Source organism: Pipistrellus hanaki (assembly GCF_964339955.1).
Source record: "Pipistrellus hanaki genome assembly, chromosome: 1".
In the NCBI taxonomy this organism is placed as follows: Eukaryota; Metazoa; Chordata; class Mammalia; order Chiroptera; family Vespertilionidae; genus Pipistrellus; species Pipistrellus hanaki.
Window position 1 is genome coordinate 92136670 of NC_140503.1, and position 20279 is coordinate 92156948.

Consider the following 20279-nt stretch of genomic DNA (forward strand, 5'->3'; position numbering starts at 1 on the left):
TCCTTAGTTTTTCTTTACTTTCTTTTTTAAAAATATATTTTTATTTTATTTCAGAGGAAGGGAGAGGGAGAGAGAGAAACATCAATGATGAGAGAAAAATCATTTATCAACTGCCTCCTGAACGCCCCCCTATTGGAGATCGAGCTCACAACCCAGGCATATGCCCTAAACAGGAATTGAACCTTGACCTCCTGGTTCATGGATCAATGGTCAAAACAGCCTGGAACTGGCACAAGAACAGGTATATAGACCAATAGAACAGAGAATCCAGAAATCAACCCAAGCCATTATGCTCAATAAATATTTGACAAAGGAGGCAAGAACATACAATGGAGTTAAGACAGTCTCTTCAATAAATGGTGTTAGGAAAATTGGACAGATACATGCAAAAAAAAAAAAAAAAAAAAAAAATGAAACTAGACCACCAAATTACACCATATACAAAAATAAACTAAAAATGGGTAAAAGACTTAAATGTAAGATGTGAAACCATAAAAATCCTAAAAGAGCCGGGACCGGTTTGGCTCAGTGGATAGAGCGTCGGCCTGCGGACTGAAAGGTCCCGGGTTCGATTCCGGTCAAGGGCATGTACCTTGGTTGCGGGCATATCCCCAGTAGGGGGTGTGCAAGAGGCAGCTGATCGATGACTCTCTCTCATCGATGTTTCTAACTCTCTATCTCTCTTTCTTCCTCTCTGTACAAAATCAATAAAATATATATTTAAAAAAAAAAAATCCTAAAAGAAAACATTGACAGCAAAATATCAGACATTTATCATAGCAATATCTTTACCGATATATCTCCCAGGACAATGGAAACTAAGGGAAAAAATAAATAGGACTACATTAAAATAAAATGTTTTTGCAGAGCAAAAGAAACCATCAACAAAATAAAAGGAAACCACTGCATGAGAGAACATATTTGCCAATGATACATCCGATAAGGGGTTAATCTTCAAATTTTATAGGGAACTCACACAACTTAACAAAAGAAAGATTTTAAAAATCCAGTTAAAAATGGCAAAGGACCTAGATACTTTATGTCTACATTTCCAAAGTGCACATAAAGAAGGCCAAAAGGCATATGGAAAGATGCTCAAAGTCACTAATCATCCATGGGAAGCACATCAAAACAACGAGGTATTACCTCACACCTGTCAAAATTGCTATCATTAGCAAATCAACAAATGACAAGTGTTATCGAGGATGTGGTGAAAAGGGAATCATCGTACACTGCTGGTGGGAATGCAGACTGGTACATTTTCTGTGTAAAACAATATGAAGCTTCCCCAGAAAATTAAAAATAGAACTCCCATTTGACCCAGTGATCTCACTTCTAGGAATATATCCTAAGAAATCAGAAACGTCAATCAGAAAGAATATATGTGCCCCTATTCACAGCACAATTTACAATAGCTAAGATTTGAAAACAGCCTAAGTGCCCATCAACAGATAGTGGATTAAAAAAACCATGGCATATCTAGACAATGGAATACTATGCAGCTGTAAGAAAGAAAGAACTCTTACCCTTTGCAACAGCATGGATGAACCTGAAGAGCATTATTTTAAGTGAGATAAGCCAGTCAGAGAAAGACAAGTATCACATGATCTCACTCTAATGAAGACTATAAACTAATGATTAAAAATAGATCCAGAGACATAAAAGCATTGAACAGACTGTCAAACCTCAAAGGGAAGGCAGGGAATGGTGGGTGGTTGGGAAGAAATCAACCAATGAATCTGTATGCATATATGCATAACCTATGGATACAGACAACAGAGTGGTAAAGGCCTCGGGTGACAAGGGTGGACTGGCAGAGTCAATGGGGGGGAAAAGGGGACATATGTAATACTTTCAATAATGAAGATTTTAAAAATAAATAAAAAGAAAAGCAAGGTTCTACAACCAAGTTTACCCTGTCCCACAAAGCTATAGTTTAGAATTGAAGGTCAGACAAAGAGCTTCCCAGACAAGAAAAAGCTGCAGGAGTTCATCACCACCAAACCAGTATTACATGAAATGTGGAAGGGGGAGGGAGAGGATGAGAAAAAGAGGGAGAAGGAAGAGAAAGAGAATGGGGAGGAAAGGGAGGAAGGGAAAGAGAGAGAGGAGGAGGGGGAAGGAGAGGAAGGGGGAAAAGAGGAGGAAGGGGAGAAAGAAGAAGAGGGATGGAGGGAGGAGGAGGGAGAGGAGATGATCAAAAATATGAATAAGAGCCCAACCAGCATGGTTCAGTGGTTGAGTGTTGACCTATGAACCAGGAGTGCATGGTTCAACCCAGTCAGAGCACAGGCTCAATCCCCAGTGTGGGGCATGCAGGAGGCAGCTGATCAATGATTTTCTCTCATTATTGATGTTTCTATCTCTCTCCCCACCCCCCTTTCCTCTCTGAAATCAATAAAATTATATTTTTTTGAAATATATGAACAATAAAATGGCAATAAATACATATCTATCTACAAATTAAAATAAATGAACATAGAATCTAATGAACAAAATAAACTAGGATAAATTTTTTTAAAAAACACAGAAGCATAGAAACCAGGAAAAGACTGATGAATCTCAGAAGGAAGGGGACCTGGGGTTAGGAAAGATATTAACCAAAGAATTTACATGCATTATGCATGGACACAGACAATAGGGTGGTGAAGGCTTTGTACCTAAAACATACAAGGAACTCTTAACACTCAACAGTAAGAAAATAAACCCAATTTCAAAATGAACAAAGATCTAGACACCTCATCAAAAAAGATACAAAGACATAAAATAAGCATATGAAAAGATGCTCAATATCACTTGTCATTAGTGAATGGAAATTAAAACAAGATATTACATATTATTAGAACAGCTAAAAAAAATTTTTAAATGACAATACCAAATGATCATGAATATATGGAAAATGAGAAACTCTCATTCACTGCTGATGGGAATGCAAAATGAAATAGCCACTTTGAAAAAACAGTTTGGCAGTTTCTTATAAGGGTAAATATTGCCTTATCATACTACTTAACAATCTTAGGTATTTACCCAATTGATTTTAGGTATCTACCCAAATGATCTGAAATGTGTCTACATAAAAACCTGAATACAAATATTTCTAGCAGTTTTATTCAAACTTTCCAAAAAGTGGAAGCAACCAAAATGTCCTTCATAATGAATAAACAAATTGTGACACATAAATTGTGCATTTGTCAAAATCCACTGAACTCTACAGCACTAAGAGCAAACCTTGATGTATGCAAAAATTAGAAATTTGAAATGGAATAGAGAATTCCAGAAAAGAATGCAGAATATGAGAAAAAATAAACTAACTTTAGCCCTGGCCAGTATGGCTCAGTTGGTTGGAGCATTGTTCTGTGCACTGAAGAGTCCCAGGTTCAATCCTCAATCAGGGCACATACCCAGATTGTGGTTTGATTCTGGTCTCAAGTGGAGATAAAGGTGTTAATGAGTGGAGCTTGCATAACAAAACAAAACAAAACAAAACTGCACATGCAGTACTGCATTCTAGCTGATAAAGTTATGTTGCCATCTTTGTTGGGTTAATTTGCATACTCCTGATTGGCTGGTGGGTGTGGCAGAGGTATGGTCAATTTGCATGTTTTCCTTCTATTAGTGTAGATGTTTCTGTAGGAGTGTTTTTAGATTTATAGTTAACATTTAAATAGGTGGACTTTAAGTAAATCAGATTTCCCCACCCCCCAATAATATGGCAGACCTCATCCAATCAGTTGAAGACCTGAAAAGAACAAAAGACTTCCCCCCCCCCCCCCATGCAAGAATAAATTCTTCCAGTTGACCTTCAGATTTGAACTTCAGCACTAGCTTTTCCCTGGTTCTTCAACATATTATCCTACTCTGCAGATTTTGTACTTGCCAGCCTTCATAATCACATAAGCCAATTTCTTAAAATAAATGTCTCTACACACAAACACTATTGGTTCTGTTTCCCTGGAAAAACCTAATAGAACTGTGCAATGAGTTCTTATACTCGACACAAAAGCATGATCCACAAAAGGAAAAGTAAATTAGACATAAAAATTAAAAACTTTTGCTCTACAAAAAAATCTGCTTAAGAGAATGGAAAGACAAGCTACAGATTAGGAGAAAATATTTGCAAATCATGTAGCTGACAAATGACTAGTATTTACACCAGTGGCTGGCAAACTCATTAGTCAACAGAGCCAAATATTAACAGTACAACGACTGAAATTTCTAGTGAGAGCCAAATTTTTTAGAACTTCTTCTAATGCCACTTCTTCAAAATAGACTCGCCCAGGTCGTGGTATTTTGTAGAAGAGCCACACTCTAGGGGCCAAGGAGCATCATGTGGCTCGCAAGATGCAATTTGCCGACCACAGGTCTAAACTATATAAACAACTCTCCAAACTCAACTGTACCAAAACAGCCCAATTAGAAAATGGGCAAAGAGACATTTCAATAAAAAGGATCTACGGATAGCAAATAAGTACATGTAAAGATGTTCAACATCATTAGCTATTTGAGAAATGCAAATTAAAATCACAAGATATTACACATCTATAAGAATAGCTCAAATAAAAAAAGGACTTGTACGCGTGCATATAAGCCTAATCAATGGACACAAACACCAGGGGGGTGACGACATGAGTGGGGGAAGGGGTGTTTGGGGTAAAAGGAGCTATGAGGAAACATATGTAATACCTTAATCAATGAAGAAATTTAAAAAAAAAAAAAAAAAAAGAAGAAGTAGTAGTGACAACACCAAATGCTGGTGAGCATGCAGAGAAATTGAATTACAAACATTGTTGATAGGAACATAAAATGATAGAGCAACTCTAGAACACAGAGTTTGGTTGTCTCCTAAAAAATTAAACATGCAACTACCATCAGCAATTATACTTGTGGGCAATTATACCAGAGATATACAAAGTTTATGTTCACATAAAACCTGTGCAGAAATGTTTATATATAGTAGCTTTGTTTGCAACAGCCAAAAATTGGAAACCCCGATTTTTTTCAATGGGTGAATGATGAAACAAAGTATGGTACATTTATACCACAGAATATTAGTCAGCAATAAAAAGAACAAATACTAGTTCACACAACAAATGGAATCTCCAGAGAATTAAACTGAAAGACAAAGCCAATCCCGCCAAGAATGGTTTGGCTCAATGGACAGAGCGTCGGCTTGGGGACTGAAGGGTCCCGTGTTCAAATCCGGTCAAGGGCATGTGCCTTGGTTGCGGACATATCCCCGGTAGGGGGTGTGCAAGAGGTAGCTGATTGATGACTCTCTCTCATTGATGTTTCTAACTCTCTCTCTCCCTTCCTCTCTGTATAAAATCAATAAAATATATTTAAAAAAAAAAAAAAAGCCAATCCCAAAAGATTATATAGCATACAACTACTTTTAGATAATATTCTTGAAATACAAAAAATTTTTAAATGGAGAGTATAACAGTGGTGACCAGGGAGGGGGTGGAAGGGAAGAGGGTGTGACTATAAAAGGAAACCATAAATGATCCTTGTGGTGATGGAAATGCTCAGTATCTCTACTGTACAAGGTCAGTATCCTGATTGTGATATCATAGTTTTGCAAGACATTTAGGTGGCTTGGTGGAGTTAGAAAACATACTAAAATATGTCAAAACCTGTTTGGCTCAGTGGACAGAACATCGGCCTGCGGACTGAAGGGTCCCAGGTTCGAATCCAGTCAAGGGCATGTACCTTGGTTGAGGGCATGTCCCCAGTTGGGGGTATGCAGAAGGCAGCTGATCAATGTTTCTCTCTCATCGATGTTTCTAACTCACTATCACTCTCTCTTCCTCTCCGTAAAAAAATCAATAAAATATATTTTAGCCGAAACCGGTTTGGCTCAGTGGTAGAGCGTCGGTCTGCAGACTGAAAGGTCCCAGGTTCGATTCCGGTCAAGGGCATGTACATTGGTTGCGGGCACATCCCTGGTAGGGGGTGTGCAAGAGGCAGCTGGTCGATGTTTCTCTCTCATCGACGTTTCTAACTCTCTATCTCTCTCCCTTCCTCCTCTCTGTAAAATATCAATAAAATATATTTTAAATATATATATATATATATATATATATATATATATATATATATCTTTTAAAAAATAGTTTAAACAAAGAGTGGGAAATGAGCAAATGCAGAAAAGTAAATATATACAACTCTTTCCGTAAATTGACAGTAAAGGGTAAGGGTAGTACTAAGTGATACTCAGAGGGAAAGGTGTCATTGAAGAGCTTTACTAAGAAGGGAAACACAGGAGCAAATTTAAATGCTGATGAAAAAACTTGGTAAATAATGAGTCTACAGCCACATGAGCACAATGTGATACAACGTTTAGCAAAAGGTTTGTGGAAGAAAGGGAAAAGCAAATACATTTTTGATAGGAGAGACAACACTTGCATTATACTGGGGATAAAAATTATTGCTGATATAAGTGTACTTAAAGATTTGATGGTGAAAATAATAATATAAACAATAGCTCTAGCAGGTTTGGCTCAGTGAAAAGAGCATCAGCCTATGCACTGAAAGGTCCAAGGTTCAATTCCAGTCAAGGACATTTGTTTCTCTCATACTGATATTTCTCTCTGTCTTTTCCTCTCTTTTCCACTCTCTAAAAATCAATAGAAATTTAAAAAAAAAAAAAATTATCCTTGGAAATTGAAGCAGTCATCAAAAAGCTTCCAGTAAACAAGATCCCAAAGCCAAACGGCTTCATAGGGGAGTTTTACCAAACAGGAAGAACTAAAACCTATCCTTCTCAGACTACTAAAAAGTAAAGCGGAAGAAATACTTTCAAGCTCATTCTCTGAAGCTAGCATTACCCTAATACCAAAACGAGACAAAAAGAATACAAAAAAGAAGAATTACAGGCCAATATCCCTCATGAACACAGATGCTAAAATCCTCAACAAAATTCTAGCAAATCTGATCCAGCAATACATCAGAAAGATCATACACCATAACCAAGTAGGATTTATCCCAGGAATACAAGAATGGTACAATATCCACAAATCAATAAACGTGATATATCACATAAACAAAATGAGAGATAAAAATCACAGTCATATCAATTGATGCAGAAAAAGCATTTGACAAAACCAACACCCTTTCTAAATAAAAACCCTCAGCAAAGTGGGAATAGAGGGATCATACCTCAACATAATAAAAGCCTTATATGACAAACCCACAGCTAACATCATATTCAATGGCAAAAACTAAAACCATTTCACCTAAGAATGGGAACAAGATAGAGATGTCCAATTTCACCCCACTCCTGTTCAACATAATCCTGGAAGTTCTAGCCATGCAATTAGAGAAGAAGTGATAAAAAATATCTAAATTGGAAGAGAAGAAGTAAAACTGTTGTTTTTCACAGACGATATGACACTGTACATAGAAAACCCTAAGGACTCCATCAAAAAATTATTAGTTATAAATGAATTTGGCAATGTAACACGATACAAAATTAACACCCAGAAATCTATGGCCTTTTTACTAGTATATACCAACTAGAGGTCAGATGCACGAAATTCGTGCAAGGAGCTCAGCCCTCAAGGCTCCAGCTGCCTCATGGCCTCAGCTGTCTTGAAGACCCACAGCCCCACCCCCTACCCATTGGTGGTTATACAAAATTTTCCTGCCATCTGATCTAATTAGCATATTAGCTCTTTATTATGTAGGACAGTGAATTACACAGAGAGTCTAAAAAAGCAATCCCATTTACCATAGCACCAAAAAAAAAAAAAAAATTAAGATACCTAGGAATAAACTTAACCAAGGAGGTAAAAGGCCTGTACTCGGAAAACTACAGGACATTGAAAAAAAGAGGTAGCCGAAACCGGTTTGGCTCAGTGGTAGAGTGTTGGTCTGCGGACTAAAAGGTCCCAGGTTTGATTCCAGTCAAGGGCATGTACATTGGTTGCGGGTACATCCCCAGTAGGGGGTGTGCAAGAGGCAGATGGTCGATGTTTCTCTCTCATTGACGTTTCTAGCTCTCTAGCTCTCTCCCTTCCTCTCTGTAAAAAATCAATAAAATATATTTAAAAAAAAAAAAAAGAAAGAAAGAAAGAAAGAAAGAAAGAAAGAAAGAAAGAAAGAAAGAAAGAAAAAAGAGGTAAAGGAAAACATAAAAAGATGGAAAAACATACTGTGTTCATGGATTAGTAGAATCAACATTATTAAAATGTCCATACTACCCAAAGCAATTTATAGATTCATTGCACTTCCCACTGAAATACCAATAGCATATTTCACAGACCTAGAACAAACTCTCCAAAAATTTATCTGGAAAAAAGACCCCAAATAGCTGCAGCAATCCTAAGAAAGAAGAACAAAGTAGGAGATATATTGCAAAGCCACAGTTCTCAAAACTGTCTGGTACTGGCACAAGAAGGGTACTAGTAGACCTATGGAATAGGATAGAGAACCCAGAAATCAACCCAAACCATAATGCTCAATTAATATTTCACAAAGGAGACAAGAGCATACAATGGAGTCAAGACAGTCTCTTCAATAAATTGTGTTTGGAAAATTGGACAGATATATGCAAAAAAAAAAAAATGAAACTAGGGGAGGGTAGGGAGATCTGGGGTAGATAAGAGATCAACCGAAGGACTTGTATATATGCATATAAGTACAACCAATAGACACAAAACTCTGGGAAGCATGTATGGGGGGGGGGGGGGCAATGGTATATGTACAAAGATAATAATTTAATAAAAAAAAATTTTTTTAAATGAAACTAAACCACCAATTTACACCATACACAAAAATAAACTCAAAATGGAAAAGGACTTAAATGTAAGACGGGAAACCATAAAAATCTTAAGAGGAATTCACAGGCAGCAAAATCTCAGACATATGCCAAAGCAATATCTTCACTGATACAGCTCATAGGGCAATGGAAATTAAGAAAAAAAATAAACAATGGGACTACATCAAAATAAAAAGCTTCTGCACAGCAAAAGAAACCATCAACAAAACAATAAGAAAGCTCAGGCATGGGAGAACATATTTGCCAATGTTATCACCGATAAGGGTTTAATCTCCAACATTTACAGAGAACTTAGACAACTTAACAAAAGAAAGATAAACACCCAATCAAAAAATGGGCAAAGGACCTAAATAGATACTTTTCAAGAGGACATACAAGAAGGCCAAGAGACATATGCTCAAAGTCACTAATCATCCAAGAGATGCAAATCACAATGACAATGCGGTACCATCTCACACCTGTCAGAACAGCTATCATCAACAAATCAACAAATGACAAGTGCTGGCGAGGATGCAGAGAAAAAGGAACCCTTGTGCACTGCTGATGAGAATGCAGACTGGTGCAGCCACTGTGGAGAACAGTATGGAGTTTCCTCAAAAAGTTAAAAATGGAACTCCCATTTGACCCAGTGATCCCACTTCTAGAAATATATCCCAAGAAATCAGGAACACTAATCAGAAAGGATATATGCACCCCTATGTTCATAGCAGCACAATTCACCATAGCTAAGATTTGGAAACAGCCTAAGTGGCCATCAGCAGATGAGTGGATTAGAAAACTGTGGTACATCTACACAATGGAATACTAAACTGCTGCAAAAAGGAAGGAACTCCTACTATTTGCAAGAGCATGGATGGACCTGGAGAGCATTATGCTAAGTGAAATAAGTCAGTCAGAGAAAGATACATGATCAAACCCATTTGTGGAATATGATGAAAAACATAAACTGTTGAACAAAAACAGATCCAGAGACAGTGAAGCATCTATCAGACTGTCAAACCTCAGACGGAAGGCAGGGTTGAGTGGGGTAAAGGGAGAAAGATCTAACCAAAGGACTTGTATGTATGCATATAAACCTAACCAATGGACATAGACACCAGGGGGGTGAGGGTACAAGTAGGGGAGGGAGAGAATTAGGGGGACCATAGGGGGATAAGAACATATATGTAATACCTTAATCAATAAAGAATAAAAAAATGTGGGGGAAAATAAATAATTTTTTTAAATCCTTGGGTGAGGATAAATAAATAATGATTAATAATAATGACAGCTATAATTTATTGAATACTTACGGTGATAGCCAGCCCCCAAGGTGGTCCCAATGTCCTCAGACCTTGATGTGTACACCCAGAGAGAACAGGAATGAATTGCATACTAGTAAGATATGACATGCCAAAACTGGCTTGGCTCAGTGGACAGAGCATCAGCTTGCGGACTCAAGGGTCCCGAGTTAGATTCCAGTCAAGGGCATGTACATTAGTTGCAGGCATATCCCCGGTGGGGGGTGTGCAGGAGGCAGCTGGTTGGTGTTTCTCTCTCATCGATATTCCTGGCTCTCTATCCCTCTCCCTTCCTCTCTGTAAAAAAATCAATAAAATATATATATATATATATATATATATATATATATTAAAAAAAAAAAAAAAAAAGACATGATAGTGTGTAACTTCCAAGATTCAGGCAAAAAAGATAATGCAACTTCTATCTTGTTCTACCTTGCAATACTCCCTCTAGGGAAAAGCTAGTCACAACATTCAAACATATGTGAAGAGACTGAACTAGCACCATATGAGTGAGCCATCTTTAAAAGTACCCCCCACATTGTTCTGACCGGTGTGGCTCAGTGGACTTAAGGGTTCCAGGTTTGATTCCGGTCAAGGGCATGTACCTTGGTTGGGGGCACATCCCCAGGAGGGGGTGTGCAGGAAGCAGCTGATCAATGTTTCTCTCTCATCAATGTTTCTAACTCTCCATCTCTATCTCTTCCTCTCTGTAAAAAAATTAATATATTTTTTAAAAAATAAATAAATAATAAAAGTACCCTCCCACACCCAATTCTTACTGTGCTAAGTCACTAAATTTGGAGGTACAGTCAAACCTCATTGCTCGAACATAATTCACTTCTGGACTCAACAACCCTATCATGCTGTATGATCAGTCATACATCTCTCAGGCAACAAAAGAGAGAATTCAGAGAGATTGCTCGAGTATGAGTCAGTCTACCACTGTTCACTCCACATATTGTGCTGTGAATATTTTCATGGGTTTTTGTTGCTTTTGTTGCTATTTTTATTTTAAAATTTTCACGTTTTACTGTAAATTTAATTCCCTTTTTGTTAAATTTTCATTTATAATTCATGTTGTTTTTGTTTTCAAAGTGTTTATTTAAAGATTAAACAACATTAAACATATAGTGTTTATAAAAAAGGTAAAAACAGGAAATCGGGGAGAATCCAAGATAGCGGCGTAGGTAAACACCTAAATTGTTGCCTTGCACAACAATTTCAAAACTACAACTAAAAGACAAAATGTCCATCACCCAGAACCACAGGAAAGCTGGCTGAGTGAAAGTTCTACAACTAAAAGGAAAGAGAAAAGAGCGCTGAGACGTGCACAAGCACTAAAAAACTGAGGTATTGAGGCGTGATCCGGGCTGGCAGCGGGCATTGTTTTTTTCAATCCAAAGGAAAACAAGCTCCCAATTACTCTGAAATCCAGTTTCTGGGGAGACTCGGGGGACCCAAACTCCTATAGGGAGAAGCTGGACTGTCTGCCATCAGGTAGAAAAGTGAGGGCTGCTTGCTCGCAGAGTCGCGAGCAAGAATAATTGTTTACTTTGCTGGGACGCGGGGACGTGTTCTGGGACGCAGTCTGAGCCGCAGAGATGGCTGACAGGCAACCATTGCTATTTGCCACGACCTAGTCTACTGACACCCTGAGACTCCGCTCCACACAAACTACAAACCCACTCAAGCTCCAAGCAGCGGCTTTTGCATATGAATGGCCTGCCCTATTGCTGCTTAACCTAGCAAACTTGAAACCTGGGTCAAACAGCTCCAAAACCTCCAAACCCCAAGAAAAGAGGAGAAAACTGTAATTCTCACTGTAGCTCCTGCAGGGTGACCTCAGACAGTAGCTGAACTGCACCCCATTGGTGATCCAGAAGCCAGTGTACCTAGTGGTCAATGTGAGACACCAGATTTCAACTCCTCATATCTATAAGTGACACATTCAGGAGTCTGACCAAAGTCCCACTGAAACAACTCCTTCACCATATGCGTGTCTCCAGCACAGCAGTTCTTCTATTATAGACACAGCAGGTCCTCACAGCCAATTGGTGTGGAGGTCAATTCCTCACAGTGTACCAATAGCAGTCAAGGCTTAACTACACCAATACCTTGCACTCAGCCCACAAAGGGGTGTACCAAAAGCATCCACCTCAGGTGATTGGGGAGGCTGAGCTATTGGACCCCGTAGGTCACCTACCATACAAAGCCACTCCATCAACACAGGGAAGCAGCCAAAATACAGAGACAAAAAAACATGTCACGAATGAAAGAAACGAAGGAAAGCAAATTTCTGGATGACATAGAGTTCAAAACCACATTTATAAGGTTACTCAAGAACCTTCTAAAGACTGCTGAGAAACTTGATGAGACCTTCAAAGACCTTAATGAGAATGCCAAAAAAAAAAAAAAAAAAAGGAAAAGGACCAGTCAGAAATTAAGTATACACTGTCTGAATTAAAGAATATACAGAAACTCATCTGTAGATCAACATACCCCAAGAATCAAACCAAAGATCTGAAATATGAGGAAAGAAAAACACCCAACCAGGAAAACAAAAAGAAAGAAGAATCCAAAAGTGTGAGGATAGTGTAAGGACCCTCTGGGACGGCTTTAAGCATACCAACATCCGGATTTTGGGGGTGCCAAAAGAAGAGAGAGAGCAGGATATTGAAGGCCTATTAGAAGAAATAATGACAGAAAATTTTCCCTACCCGGTGAAAGAAATAGACTTATGAGTCCAGGAAGTACACAGAACCTCAAACAAGAGGAATCCAAAGAGGACCACACAGGACACATCATAATTAAAATGCCAAGAGCAAAGACAAAGAGAGAATCTTGAAAGCAGCAAGAGAAAAATAGTTAATTATCTACAAGGGAGTACCCATATGACTGTCACCTGATTCCTCAACAGAAACTATGTAGGCCAGAGGGAGTGGCAAGAAATATTCAAAGTGATGGACAGCAAGAACCTACAACCAAGATTACTCTACCCAGCAATGCTATCATCCAGATAGAAGGTCAGATAAAGAGCTTCACAGACAAGAAAAAGCTAAAGGAGTTCATCGCCACCAAACCAGTATTACATGAAATGCGAAAGGGGAAGAGGAAGGGAAGGAGGGAAGGGAGAGAGGAGGGGGAAGAGGAAGAAGAGGGGGAGAGGGGGAGGGGGGAGAAGAGAGAAGAGGGAGAAGTGAGGGAGAAGAGGGGGGAATAGGGGGAAAAGGAGGGGAAGAGAAGAGGAAGAGGAGGAGGAAGAAGGGGGAAAGGAGGAGGAAGAGGAGGAGAAAGAAGGTAAAGATGAAAATTATGAACAAAATGACATCAAATACATACCTACCAACAAGTGAATCTAAAAAAAAAGTGAATAAAAAAATCTGATGAACAGAATGGACTGATGAATGTAATAGAATCAGAGACATAGAAAGGGAGTGGACTGACAATTCACAGGGGGAAGGGGGTGTGAGAGGTTTGGGAAGAGATTGGACAAAGGTCTTATACCTCTGGATGAAGACAGTGGTGGGGGTTGGGGGCAAGGGCATTGGGGTGGTGTGGGGAATCAGGTGGAGGTGAGCTATGGGGGGGGGGGGGGGGGGCGGCGGGTAAGAGGAACACCTGTAATAATCTGAACAATAAAGACTTATTTAAAAATAAAAAATAAAAATAAAACAGGAAATCATTTGGGGGTCTGGAATGAATTGATCCAATTTACATTATTTCTAATGGGAAAAATTCTTTGGTTTTCAAACAGCCTTTTGGAACTAAGTTCAACAACTGAGATTCCAGCAATAGGTACCTAACGTATGTATGTACCAGACATAGGTCTAAGCATATTAGATATAGTAACCCACTTAATCCTCAACAAGCCCATGATCTGCAATTTAAGATGAGAAAACTGAAACATGGAGAAGTTAACTACCGTATTTTCCGGCGTATAAGATGACTTTTGAAACGAAAAAAAGCCTGCTCAGATTGGCCAGAGTCAGAGAGGCGGTCTATTAAAAAAAGAACTGGTGTTGCCTCGGAAGTGGGGGTAGTCTTATACAGCGAATATAGGCCTAAACCTATGTTTTAACTGTAAAATTAGGTGGATCACCCCCTGGGAATTCAGGTCCCAGGGAACCTCCCCAGGAGAGCATTGGTAGGTGGATTTCAGAGATTAAACCACCAGCATTAAGGTCTAGTTTTTATAGACACTTCAGATTAGGTTGAGGTATACCCCACTGTCAGATAACAGCCCCACCTTGGTAGCTAAGGTATCTCAGAGTATGGCTCTAGCCTTAGGACAGGTAGGTGCGACTCGGGAGGAAGGGGGTTTAACTAAATGTGTCTTAGAATCGGTGAAAATTGGACCAACCCCCTGTCCTTTGCCCTCTTGAGGGCCAGGTGTACCCCTTACTGGGACGAGTTTCCCCTTTTTGGGAGGGGATCATGTATGGTAACCATTTCCTTATTCAAGTCCTTACAGGCTCTGCAGTTTGCTTGTTCCAGATGCACTGCCAGTGCCCACCGCAGACCCTGTAGCCCCGGAACTCAATGTGGGTAAAGAAATTCACTACCCAAGGACTCAAAGGGATGCTGCACTGTTATCCTGAGCACGCCCACTGCTGTTGAAATAAATGGCACCCAGACCTGACTACATGACTCCCAGCTCCTGCATGGCCTGGATCCTGGCAACTACAGACCAGGAGGAGAACTGGTGCCTGCAGGAGGGGAACTGGACTTCAGTGAAGACAATACTAAGGGGAACTGTGGTACTAAGGGTCTTGATAACTGTATTTGTTGTTTATGCTGAAAGGAAGTAGGCTGAGTCAATGATTTGACTAGGCACATTAGACAAGGGGGGAATGAGAGGGCAGGGCGGGGCGAGGATGAGCTCCCAACTCCGCCCTGCAGGGCGGAGTTATCCCTAGCCCTCAAAACCCCTGGACTGGGAGAAATTCGCTCTCTTCCGCCATGCTGCCGGCATGAGTTGGGGGGGCCCATGCTAGCATGGTGAAGGCTCTTTTGTTTATTGCATCGGACTTGGCTCCCTGGTGGTCCTTGGGGGATCACGAAGTCTGGGCATAACAATACATCATATAAAAAAAGAAGGGTAAAAATCACAAGATCTCATCAATAGATCCAGAAAAAGTATTATACAAAATCTAGCATCCATTTATGAGAAAAACTCTCAGCAGAGTGGGATTAGAGAAATCATATCTAAACATAATATAGAATTTGAGAAGAATGTGCATTCTGCTGTTTGGGGATGAAATGTCCTATAAATATCAATTAAATTCATCTGAAATAATGTGTCATTTAATGTCACTGTTTCCTTAGTGATTTTTTGTCTGGAAGATCCATCCATTGATGACTCTAAGATATTAAAATCCCCTACTATGACTAAAAAAAAAAAATAAAAAAATAAAATAAAATAAAATAAAATAAAATTAGGTGGATCATCTTATACGCCGGAAAATACGGTAATTTGCCCCAATCATCACATTGAGCATGATAAAATGGAATTATGGAAACCGTAAAGGGAACCTTTATAAAGTCTGATTCATATCGAAAGCCAATGCAATTAGCAGCTGTTAAAAGTGCTATTAAGTGCTATTAACATCCTCCCCGAAGTTGAAGCAATTTCTATCCCATAGCTTTTAATTTTGCTGTGAAACAGAAGAAAAGGTTGCCTGATAAGATAGCAGAGAAAAGCAAGTGAATCAAAGAACTAAAGATAATATAAAAAGTTTGAACATTGCCATGAAGAGAAAGGGACTGGCTAGAGAAATCTAACAGAATTTCCAAACAGGAGAAGTAAAGAGCCATGAAATTGCATGCCATGATTTTAAAATGACCATAATGAGGAGAATACAGGCTGGCCAGTGTACCTAAATAAAAAATGAAAATTGAAGTGATTTTAAAGAGAGGAAGGCAGAGGGGAGGGAGGGAGAAAAGGAGGGGGAGAGGAAGAGAGATGAAGGGAGGGAAGAAGAGAGTAATGTTATTCCACTTATTTATGCACTCATTAGTTGATTCTTGTATGTGCCCTGGCCAGGGATCAAACCTTGGTGTTTTCAAGTACACTTAACATTAGACTTTTCCAAATATATGGTGTCCCCAAAAATTGTACATACACCTTAACAGCTGCTAATTTAATTTTGAAGATGAGTTGTATGTTAATAAGCCCTGACTTTACAATCATTCAAAGTATATATACATTTTGGGGGACACCCTATACATTTAAGTTTCGATTTTAGGCATGTGCTTTTAAAATTACTTCACTATACCTAATAAACTGGCAAAAACTAATCTCAAAATAAAGTGAAGGAAAAATTTTAGAAACCAAACAATAGACACATAAAATTTTTTTCAGATAATGCAAATAAACATGGATACACAAGAAAGTCCATGAATGGAGGTAAAGGTTTATGAGCTTTACTGTTTTCTTAATATTCCAGGTTAATAAATAAGTTTTGAAATACAAGATTTAGTGGTTAATATTCCAGTAACATCTTTCCCCGTATATCCATTATTACCTGGAGACTTATCAGAAACTAGTCAAAATGAGTACTGCTAGAAAACAAACTTTTTCTAATAAAAGAAATATCATCTCTGGGTAAATTAAGATCTTTCTATCTCATGTATAATCAATAAAGAGAAAATTTTTTCCACACATAAAGTACTTCTAGTCCTATAAATATCCAAGAATATGAAAACCATAAAGTGAACTCTACAAATTATTTACATATTCTCTATCTCTTTAATTCAGGATGGAACTCATGTATTTTGTAAACATAAAGTAAAAGAAATGATTCTTAATTCTTACAAAGATTTTTTAATTAAATTAAAATCTGTAATTCTTATTAAGGTACACGTGTTTCATCATTCTTTTAATCTTACCCTTATCTGTTCCGTGGAGCTGCTGCTAAGTTCATCACCAGACTCAGAATCCTGATGGGCCCTTTCTGAGATTTCTGCTGAATCACAAGACTGTTCCTGGGAGAAGCTAGTTTTCTCTACGTCCAAGAACTCTGGACCAGGAAAGTGACCAAATAAGCGCGTCCTATTCTGGCTGGAAACTTTAGGTGAATGTGAATCACTGCTAAACTTTCCATTATTGTGGGTGAGGTCCAGGCTTAGGTTGACAGTTTGACTTGGATCATAACTGGGTCCAAAATTCTGATTGGCATCACGAATAAAACCTGTTCCTTGAACAGACAATGATGGCTTTCCAAAACTTGAAAGCTCAGGCAATTTGTTCACATTTTCTGTTGATCTCTGAAGATGCAGACTCTGGATCACTTTCATAGAATTATTTGGCAGTCCAACTGTCTGTTTAGCAGGCGGCATCAAAGCTTTGCGGGTGACTTCTTTCACATATTGGGCTGGAACATAAAATGCCTTAGAATTCTCATCTGGTTTGACTTGCCACCAGTCATCATTGGTCTTTTTCACCAATATGTATCGCTCCCCTTGTCTTATCACAATCTTTCTGTCCTTTGCTTCATATTCATAATCATATTCCACTTCGATATACACTTGTCCTGAAACAATCTTGCCACTTCTGTCAGCCATTTTTATTCAATAATATTCACCTCTCAAAAAGCATGGTATGCCACATTATAGCCTTATGTCTTGGTGGATTAATATAGCTATTTTCATTTAAACAGAAGAACAGAATGAAGAAACAAGTTAATAGAGTCTGGATTTTTTATATTTACTCACAAGCATCACATAATACAAGTCATTTATTACCTTCAAACTCAGAAAGTAAATATGAATCTACTGTTTTTACATTAGAAAACTCTCATAATACTGTAATGTACATTTTTCAGTTATTTATGACCAATACCAAACCAATGATTGGAATAGTAAATACACTACTGACGAGTCAGACACAAGACTATCAAAAATAAGAGGTAAGAAGAACTTGCCTTCTTTTCATGACTACCTCAAACCTCCTTCATTTTCTAGTAAGGCTCAGTAATAATAGGTACTTCCCATAGGCCAGGCACTGATGTAGGTTCACTGTATGCTTTAGCTAAAATCATCTTTGAAGTTGGAGTTGAATTTCAATGAAATTGTACTCTTCATTTTTAAAATGACCAAGAGCATTAATGAGCTTTAAAAAACATTACCCAGCCCAGACAGTGTTGCCCAGTGATTGAGCATCGACCTATGAACCAGAAAGTCACAATTTAATTCCCTGTCAAGGCACATGCCCAGATTTCGGGCTCAATCCCCAGGAGAGAGCATACAGGAGGCACCCAATCAATGATTCTCTCCCATCATTTATGTTTCTATCTCTCTCTCCCTCTCCCTTCCTCTCTGAAATCAATGAAAATATATTTTAAAAAGTTATCCAATTATATTTTTCATTTCCTAATATAAAAAATACAACATTGTTATTGTTAGACAAAATACACTGAAAAAGAAACTGCTAATTTACTTTGTTTTCCTTTTATGTCTACCTCAGGAGGGCCATGATTCTTGTTAGGCTGAATCCCACAAATGCCAACAAATAATCAATCTTTGTATTAGTAAATGTTAAAAATCTACCACCACCATCCCAAACCCATTCAAAGTCTATTAAAAATAGCCCAAAACTAGCTTAAGAAATCTAGTTTTTACTTTGTTTTTTCTATCTTCACCTGAAGATATGTTTATTGGTTTGAGAGAGAAAGAGGAAAAGAGAGACAGAAACTTCAATGCTCCCTTACGCAAGCCAACTGGGGATTGAGCCTGCAACTTAGGTATGTGACCTGAACAGGAATCGAACCTGCAACCCTTTTGGTGTATGGGACGATGCTCCAACCAAGCGAGTCACCCAGCCAGTGCTCTAGTTTTCACTTTAATTTCTGTATGAATTCCAAAATATTTTGTACCTCAGAACACAGCTTTCAAACTTCAAAATGATTACAGTATTTCAATACTGCTGCAACTCAAGTCAAGCCACAATCACAGTGGGATGAAGTATCTTCTCCCCCACCCCACCCCCACCCCCTCAAAAAAGGTATGCTGAAGTCCTAAAGCCAGGACCTGTAAAAACCTTATTTGGGAAATAGGGTCTGCTCAGATATAATCCACTTAAGATAAAGTTATGCATGATTAAGGCAAGCCCCAAAATCCAATGACTGGTGTCTTCATAAGGAGAGGGAGATTTGAAAACCAGGAGAGGAGACACAGAGGGAAAAAGCCCATATGAACACAAAGACAGAAACTGTGGTGATTCAGGTGTAAGCCAAAACGCCAAGGATACTGGGAAGAGGCAAGAAAGGACCTTCCCCTAAAGCCTTCAGAAGGAGAGCACACTTATTTATGCCTTTATTTTGGACAGTTAGCTTCCAGAACTGTGAGGGAATAAATTTTTGTTGTTTTAAGCCACTCACTTTGTGCACTCTATTACAGCAGCTCTGGGAAACTAATATACTCAACCCAAAGCTCACAGATCAAACCTTAGCAATTCTGAATATTAAGTGTATCAAAAATATTTACCCTAAGTCCCATGACAACCTACCAATTTTCCTCAGCACCCAAGTACTGAGCATGATATTACTGTATGCTGATGTGCAGTAACTAACAAGCATTCCCCTGAGGATCATTATTCTCTGTAACAGATAACCCCATAAGCCCAGTTGATAAATAAGTTAGTGATACATCAGTAACTAAAATTTACTTTCTAGACAAACTACTTGAATAACAAATTTAATATATTGATGTTGTTTCAAAAAATAAAAAATAAAACTTACCTTAGAAGGAAACAGAAATATCCAGTATTAATTTAAACCTATAAAAAAAATAAACTTCATTAACTTTGGCCAGAATTGCTTAAAGAAAGCTATAAGTACAATGTTGCACACAGAAGCATAACTTTCTGGTTACAAGGAAAACAGTACAATTTTATATGCCACCACTGTCTGCAACATCCTCCAAACACAAGTACACTTTTCCACTGCCTCCCCTATTCCATTTCACATTGTCTCAACTTCATTTCTGCCCCTCAGCTTTATTCTGACAGAATACCTTTTTAAACTTCTAATAACATGAGAAACAACTTTTGTAAAATTGTTAAAATGATAAGTATTTTTCAAGTTTATGTACTGAATGGGTAAAGAGAATGAAAACAAATATTGAAAGTTGTTGGGAGCACTAACATTTCCCCACAGATTACTTACTAATTATAAATGGGGAAATACACCAAGTGGTCAAAGTTAGCCAAGGCCAACAGT

At 38.4% G+C, this 20279-nt stretch overlaps 1 protein-coding gene across 5 annotated transcripts in view; it reads right to left on the reverse strand.

Annotated features, from left to right (window-relative positions):
* Positions 1–20279, reverse strand: part of ARHGAP12 (Rho GTPase activating protein 12) — a 132021-nt gene that overhangs the window by 101929 nt on the left and 9813 nt on the right. For all 5 annotated transcript variants that reach the window (XM_084875880.1, XM_084875879.1, XM_084875877.1 and 2 more), the window contains exons 2-3: positions 19800–19837; positions 16951–17702 (exon numbers count right to left, since the gene is read on the reverse strand). In XM_084875880.1, coding sequence (XP_084732006.1) covers positions 16951–17625 — 675 coding nt within the window. In that variant the 5' untranslated portion in view covers positions 17626–17702; positions 19800–19837. The remainder of the gene's footprint in view (positions 1–16950; positions 17703–19799; positions 19838–20279) is intronic.